The sequence below is a fragment of the Cicer arietinum genome, chromosome 2 (genome assembly GCF_000331145.2).
Source record: "Cicer arietinum cultivar CDC Frontier isolate Library 1 chromosome 2, Cicar.CDCFrontier_v2.0, whole genome shotgun sequence".
NCBI classification, from domain to species: domain Eukaryota; kingdom Viridiplantae; phylum Streptophyta; class Magnoliopsida; order Fabales; family Fabaceae; genus Cicer; species Cicer arietinum.
In genome coordinates, this window is record NC_021161.2 from 15174409 (window position 1) to 15182687 (window position 8279).

The following is an 8279-nucleotide window of genomic DNA, read 5'->3' on the forward strand; positions in this document are numbered from 1 at the left end:
GCAGGAGTCCTAGAATATTGATTTAAAAAGTTTAAGTTCAAATGACTAATAAATTAAACAAATTTTTAGTACTGAAATCAGGAGGGCCATTCTTTTAAACCTTATTTTGTAAAGAAAAGTTATTCATTAATTGTATTGTTGTTTTTCATCCTCAAAAAGAGGAAGATTGTTTGTACAAATGTGGTTTTTGGTATAAACTTTTAGTTGATATTTTGAAGATAACAAAAAAAAAAAAAAAAGAACAATTATTACCTAATTGTATTTGTTAAATGTGTAGACTAAGTTAGAAAACAAAGATTTATATTAATGAATATCTATTTTAAGGTAGCATAAATTATGAGTAAATTAGAGATAACAATCTAAGTGTTTTTAACACAAAGAATATTATCACATAATTAACAAGTAATTATGTTTACTAATAGAGTAAGTCATAATATAACAATAATAAACATTGAAACAAGCATATAATTATCTATAGGCCGAGTCAAAGTATTAAAGACAAGAAAAAAAGTGATTGATTGACCCTTACATCACAAAGGAAAATAATGCTACAATAATTATCTGCATGTGACTAAATACCCTTATTGATTCTCTGACTCAAAGGTCAAAAGATGAAAGCTCTAAATGAAGCCTCTAATATAGTCAACACTTTGATCAAGTCAACACTCTGATATAGTCAACACTCTAATCAAGCCAACACTCTGATAAGAAGTCATCATTCCAACATCATATACTCGTCATAATGGACTTATCCTTTAATTGAAGAAGCACATGACTTCATCTGATAGTGTCATTCTTTAAGATTTGTCTTCTTAAATCAATATACGTTGAATTAATTTGAAGATGTATATGGATATATCTTAAAGGTTGGTATGCCTTAAATGTTAATTCAAGATCTCCAATGGTAACATTCTCAAATAGATGCATTTCTTAATATTTGATTAGAAATTGATCAATATGAAACAGGGGCTTAGAAAGTGAAAAAGGAAATGTGTTAAGAAGAATTTATATAAAAGTCTAGAACACATCAAAAGAATGAAAAATCATCTTAGTAGAGAGTTACTAGAATTGATGTAAATTAGTCAAGGTATTTTATACACTTGAATTGATATAATACTAGAAATGTAATATCCTCTCAATGAGAGTTAGAATCCTAAAAATAAACTTTGTATCAATTCAGACACAAACTAGAACTGATGAAAATTAGTTTGATAGTGGCAATAACTCTTTTATTCATAAGAGGTAACTGAAGAGGTATAACAATACACATGATACTAAATAGCAGCCTACTATAGAAATTTAGAATTTTTTAACAGGCGATAAATTAAATATGAATTTTTAAGCATCAAAAAGTTAAAAGTTCATATCTAATTTAATATTTGTTAAAAAAAATCTAAATATTTGCAAGGTAGTTGTTAAACATGTCCTAAATACTACTAAAAAAATATTCAAAAATTTGAAAGATACAAAATAGTTAGATTAAAATCAAGGACTAAAAATGAAAATGAAAAGTTTTAAAGGACTGAATGTTGATGAAATTTTTTATAAGGACTAAAAACAAAATTGTAAGATTTTATAGAGACTAAAAACTTATTTAATCATGTTTATCAAATTTAGAAGGAGTCTTTGAATTCTGATCAATCATATGGTTTCTTACTAAGTATGTGAGTCGGCTTACATTTCATATTGCATGCATACCTAAATTAGTATCTTTAGAAATAGAATTTTGGGCGAACTTTCCCATTTTTTTTTTGTTTTACTTATTCTTAGTTTATTTCTCTTTCTTTTTATTTTATTTATGGAAAATTGTTCGTACTATAGAGTTTTTTTGTCGTCATCAAAATGGAAAAGATTGTAAGAACCAAATTGGTTCAAATACAAAACTCGCTATTGATCTTTTGTTGATAACAAAGCAAGAGTACAATTATCCACTAACTAGTTACTTTAAGTGTGAAAATTATTTAAAACATAGCAAAAATCTATGTTATTGACTATTTGACACAGTTGTGACTTAGCGATAAATGTTATGTGTGAAGCACATAAAACATATTGTTAACTAATGTACAAGTGAATATGATTACTAATAAAAGAGCTAGTCGTAGCTTAAGAGAAACTTATGTTGATCAAGGCTCTAGTGAAGCTTTGATCTAAAGACATTAATTCACATTACTATGTGAAAATTTTCCTATGAATGAGAAGATAAATTCATATATACAATGTAAGAATAAATGGACTTAGTCTAAGCCTTTGATGAGTAGAAAAATTAGAGTTGATCAAATTATGTAAATATAATTCAAGTTATCGATTGTCTGATGAAAATACAACAAGCGAGATATTCCTTTGGTCAACATTTGTCTGACTCTGATGATCAACAAAGATCAAGAAAGCTCAAGTCGCCTCTACTAGAATGATCTACAAAGCATAAGTTTCCTCAAGAACCACATCCGTCTAAAACACCAAAGAGATCATCCAAGAAGAATCTACCATGTATCAATGGTAATATGTTCCCTTTGATAAAGGAGTGTTACTTCCTCTGTGATCAGATGATGTGACTCAACAATACAAGAATCAAAGGTAGATGTCAAATCCCATGGAAAAAGTACAATGTAGCATGAAAGCTTACAAAAAATAAAGGTGTAAAGTTAAACATCTACTTGTACGATTGCAACAGGCTATGCTTATCCCCAACAACTCTTCTTCTCAACTGACATATTTGTAGGATCTATAAAAAGGAACTTCTTCATATTTAAGAAGTTGATGATGATGTTCAACTTATTACAATTGTGTCGAAGTGAGAATGATGAGAGAAAAAGATCTAAGACTTTGCTCATAACACTTATATCATAAGACAAGTTTGAAAGATCAACATAGATCTATCTAAACTTGAAACTTGAGAAATCCAGCGACAATACTTCTGGTTGCCTACTGAAAGATGATACGATAAGTTTGAAATATTCTATCAAGTATTGAAATAGTCATGACTAGTTTGACATAGTCTTCAAAGTATTGAAATATTCTTGAGAAATTCAATGACAATACTTCTGGTTTCCTGTTGAAGTATGATAATACACAAGGTCTGGAGATGTAAAGTAACAATTACTCAACTCAAGATGCGAGTAGAACCATTATTCTTGAGGAATCCAATTATTGTCCTTCTAGTTGCAGGTTGAGGCATTATAATACAGAAAGTCTAGAGAGGTTGAGTTTGTAATACTCAAAACTTGAAGAGGTAAAGTTAATAAAACTTAGTAGATTAAGTTTCTGACTGTAGTAGGGAAAATCTCTATTTTATTGTGAACTAGTATAAAATTTATTGTGTATTTTTCTTCTATCTTATCTCGTTACTTTTGTTTTCAGATTCTTTACTTTATATCTTATCTTCTATCGTTTTTACGTTTTAACTAAAATACAATATTTTAATAGAGAATCTCTTTTAAACTAACAAAGAAGATTTTAAAAAACTACCAATACAATTCAACCCTCTTTCTTGTGTTTTTTTATTACCTTCATTGTGTATTATTAATTTTGTCTCGTGTAAGTCTATAATAATTTTCTTCACAGTTATTAACGTCTTTTTGGAGTTGTATAAAACATCGTTAAGTTTAATGGGTCTCATCAATAATCATATCAAACCATTTTAGATTTGTGCAAAATTTTACATGGACGACTGTAGAATTGGTATTCGTTAAAATATAGTTGAGTAGTGTAACATCACATCGATGTAATTTGATCTTTCATATATATATTAAAAAGAAACTTAGGTAAGAGAATTGTGCCTCAGTCCAAAGTAGAAACTACGTTAGAGTTTATTGAACACTTACAAATAAAATTACATATGTCTCTCTCAATAACACTAGCGGATATCAAACTCACATCCTATCAGATCCAATACTTGTCTTTTTATTTTTATTATTCTTTTTTTTTTTTTTTATATAATGAAAGAACATAAATTAAAAAATAGCGCATTGTAGCATACTAGCTCTTACATCATTAACTAATAAAATACCTAAATCTGGTAAGACAAAGTTTAAAATAACTCATTCAAAAGACGAAAAAGAATATTTATATTTTTACCACCACGTAGAACCATTAGTTATATACATTCATGCGATGCACGAGAATTATGAATAGTAATTTTTTTTACTATTTTAAAAACAATATTAATTTAAAATTGAAAACTAAAATATATTTAAAATTAATCAAGAAAATAATTCTATTATCGTAAGATAAGAAAGAGAGTGCATTGACATTGTAAAATAACTTTATACTATCATCTAATTGTAACTCACCACGATATCAGATAATTAAATAACTATTGATGATTTAAAAACTATATAATACATTGTGACAGATTGAATAATCTAAATTAAATAATAATATAAAATTATTTTACCACAATGCATTACCTTTACACTCAACTTATCATAATAATTAAAACAAAATAAAAAACCGAACTAAATTTTTATATATATAATTAAATCGAACAAATCATACAAATTTTTTTTTTAATGAGAAAATAGATTTTATTCTGACGGTCAATTGGAATTAATTTTGATATGTGTACACTAGTTTTACAATCAGAGTACACCCATTAATCTTAAATATAAATCCAAAAAATATAAAATAAAATTTAAAATTTATGATAAGTGAAGACAAAATCAACCGTAAGTAAATACAAGTGTTTCGATTCTCTGTTGGTTTCGATTCTGTCCCTATCAACCCCGTTCAGAGAAAAGCCATCATCATCATCATCTGGTTCGGTCGCTCGTTTCGAAATTTCTGGTTTCAGAAGTTAACGTTAGGAGAAGAAGGATAATGGTGGTAGTATTAGGGATATTGGATTTCGTCGTTGCTGGCGTTTCTCTCATCATTGGTTTGTTCCTTTTTGGTTTCATTACTTCCCTTCTATGTGCTGCCGCCTTCTTCAATAACGTCAAGGACGTCTCCTAATTCAACTATTATTTCACTTCTCTCTTTCCAAGTAAGCTATTATTTGCTTCTAATAATCGAATTCATTATTCTGCTTTTTCACCATTCCAAATCTCTATCGTCTCTACTTTGAGTTTTTATTTTTATTTTTTATTGTGTGACATAGAATTTCCTCACATACAATGGATTTGTTAATCTTGACCATATAAAAAATTAACTGACTTTTATAACGATGATATGTTGTCACTAGATAGATCTTGCACTTCAGAATTGCTCAAATACGTGAATGTGTAAAAACTCAGATGCAGGTAATCAAGGTCCACATAGAATAACATTATATTTCTTAAAATTTGGGTTAGAAACTATGTTGCACCGACCGACATGGACACTTTGATTACATTCAATTAATTCATTTTCTCAAATTATTACCCGTGACGACGTGTCAGTTTTAGTGTCTGGTGTCAATATATGTGCTTGATAGGTTAGAAACAAAACCAACTTGTAAACACTTATTGGGTGCAAATATGAGTGTAACCCAAGTTCTCCACGGTAGCCTAATTGAGATCGGATATCATTTTAGAATTTGGGTTAGACCTAAGTCAACTCTACAAAACTAACTTGTGAGGTGAAATATGTCTTCTACTTATAAACACTTGTTCAAGCCATATCTCATCTAATGTGAGACTTTCAACACTATAGTGGTTACAACATGAATGGATTGATAAATTTGATTTGGATTAATATAGATGAACTGAAGCACCGAAGGAAACCGTTTAACTGTAGTATCCACTAATTAAATTGAATGATTTGTGTCATGATTTTTATACTTAGATTGGATTTAGTTGTGATTTTCTAAAGTACAATGCCATGTTATGTTGGAAGAACAAATTTGGTCTCTCTTCACGATTATGCAAGGGTGTAAAAACCTTTATCCTTTGTTAAGCCCGTACAGATAAAAATTCACAAGTTAATCTATCAGAAGATTGGTCTTTATGAGTAGACCAAATGCTGAAAATCATGTCCAATCCTCTTGTCTAGACCGACAAATTCTTCAAGCAATAAGTGTGGAACAATACATGGATATGGAGATTTCCCTCTGTCTTATCAATGGATAAAAGGCATAAACAACCTAAACATATACTACCCTTCATTTTGGGCAATCTAGTCTCTCCGTGGATGATAGTGACCTCCAATTATCGCTAGAACTACATATATTGGAGCTTTATCCTTGATGAAAGCTCAATTTTGACCCATATTACAATGACAGCTTAAAGAGAAAGAACTAATTATACCATACTAGATGTTCAAATTGAACTCTTTTGATATGATAAGTACCAAAGGTACTATCAGCTGCTTTTGCTCATCAAATTATTTATTGGTTCTTGACAGAACCTCGGTTATATCAGGGAACGCCGCTAAGTAGACGATTCCATGGTCAACTCACACAACTTGTTAGGAACCCAAGAATTGGATTTCGAAAGAATTTGAAGAAGAACACTAATATTTAGAAAAGGATAGGAAATAATAGGAGAGAATGATACGATTAGGCCAAAGCCTATTATTAAAAATGTATATAGAAGAGGGAATAGGAAGGTTTGGTTGAAACCTTCCTAATTGTAATTCTCTGACAGCTGTACAAAAACAATTAGCGGTTAGGAATACTATAAATAGAATGTTAGTTCTAATTGAGAGGGAGTTTAGAGATTGGGAAAGTTATCACTGGTTGTGGAACCAGAACAGGATCGCGGGATCCTCTGTAATTCCTTCATCCCTTCCATTCTATTCAATTCAATAAAGTTCCATACTAAAACCTAATCAGAATCACATTGATTCTGGGTTAGGGTATTGATTCTTGATTCATTCTTTCGTTTCTTTAATTCTGATTACCAGTGTTATCACTGGTATCAGAGCAAATTCTGGGTGCCTGAGGGTTTGGGATCTCACACGCTGCTGCCAAATTTGCTTATGGTTGTTACGAGGAGGATGGCTAGAGAAGATGAAAACTGGACCCAAGAACGTGAAGAATTACGTCAAGAACGAGAAGATATGCGCAATCGTATAGAGATGAATGAGAGGCGATTGAGGAGGACAGAGACGTTGTTAGAGGCGATAGCAACCAAATTAGGGATTAATGGAGAAAATGCTTCCATGGGAGACGAAAATGAGAATGAGGAAGAACGCCACAGTCGCCCACAACACAAAAATCATGATAGGTGGAGAAAACTGGAAATTCCAGTTTTTTCTGGGGAAGATGCCTTTGGATGGGTCCATAAATTAGAGCGATATTTTCTTCTCAGGGATGTCACTAATGAAGGAAAGATGCATGCCACCATGGTTGCCTTAGAAGGAAGAGCCCTCAGCTGGTACCAGTGGTGGGAACGCTATAATTTGTCTCCCGCTTGGGAAAGCTTCAAAATTGCTGTGGTAAGACGTTTTCAGCCTTCCATGATACAAAACCCTTATGAGTTGTTACTTTCTTTAAAACAAGAAAAAAGTGTTGATGAATATGTGGAGGAATTTGAGAAATATGTGGGGGCTTTGAAAGTAATTGACCAAGATTTTGTCAAAGGCATATTTCTTAATGGATTAAAGGAAGAAATAAGGGTGGAAGTGAGGTTATATGAGTTGAAAACCTTAACTGAGGTAATTCAAAAGGCGATTCTCATTGAACAAAAGAATTCAGTAGTAACAAAGAGGCTCTATATGGGTAACACCAAATTTTCAGGGTCCTATAGAAACAACAATTATAGTAGAGTTGTCACTGTAGAACCACAGACAGCCACTAGTAGTAAAAGAGAAGGGTCCTCTGTAGGAAGTGTGAATGGGGGAAGTATAAGAAGTAGGGGGGAGTATAAGAAGTTGACTAGTGATGAAATGAGGGAAAAGAGAGAAAAATGGTTATGTTTTAGGTGTGATGAACCCTTTAATAAAGATCATATGTGTAAAAATAGACAAATGAGAATGCTTATTTTAGCTGAAGGGGATGATGAGGTGAATGATTTAGAAGGAGAAGATGAGATAGAGACACTAAATTCCTTGCAATTATCAATGTACTCCATGACAGGACTCACAACTAGTAAATCATGGAAGGTAGGAGGAATAATAAAAGATCAACCTGTTGTGATATTGATAGATTGTGGGGCATCACACAATTTCATTGCAAAGGATTCAGTGGACAGGTTGAAACTGAAAGTAGACGACACTCCAGCCTATGTAGTAGAAGTGGGAGATGGCCATAAAGTTCAAAATAGAGGAAAATGTACCCAGCTCAAACTATATTTACAACAATTAGAAGTTATTCAAGACTTCTATTTGTTTGGATTAAAAGGAGTGGACCTAGTGTTGGGTTT

At 31.2% G+C, this 8279-nt stretch overlaps 1 protein-coding gene across 3 annotated transcripts in view; it reads left to right on the forward strand.

Annotated features, from left to right (window-relative positions):
- Positions 1-4633: 4633 nt before the first annotated feature.
- The window catches only part of LOC113785387 (uncharacterized), a 9446-nt gene continuing 5800 nt past the window's right edge, over positions 4634-8279 (forward strand). For 2 of the 3 annotated variants that reach the window (XR_012161877.1, XR_012161876.1), the window contains exon 1: positions 4647-4981. Coding sequence is in view for 1 of the 3 variants with exons in the window: in XM_073364968.1 (XP_073221069.1) it covers positions 4816-4950 (135 nt within the window). In the remaining 2 variants the exon portion in view is untranslated. Of the gene's footprint in view, positions 4982-8279 lie in introns of all 3 variants that reach the window. The other variant, XM_073364968.1, reaches the window with a different exon arrangement.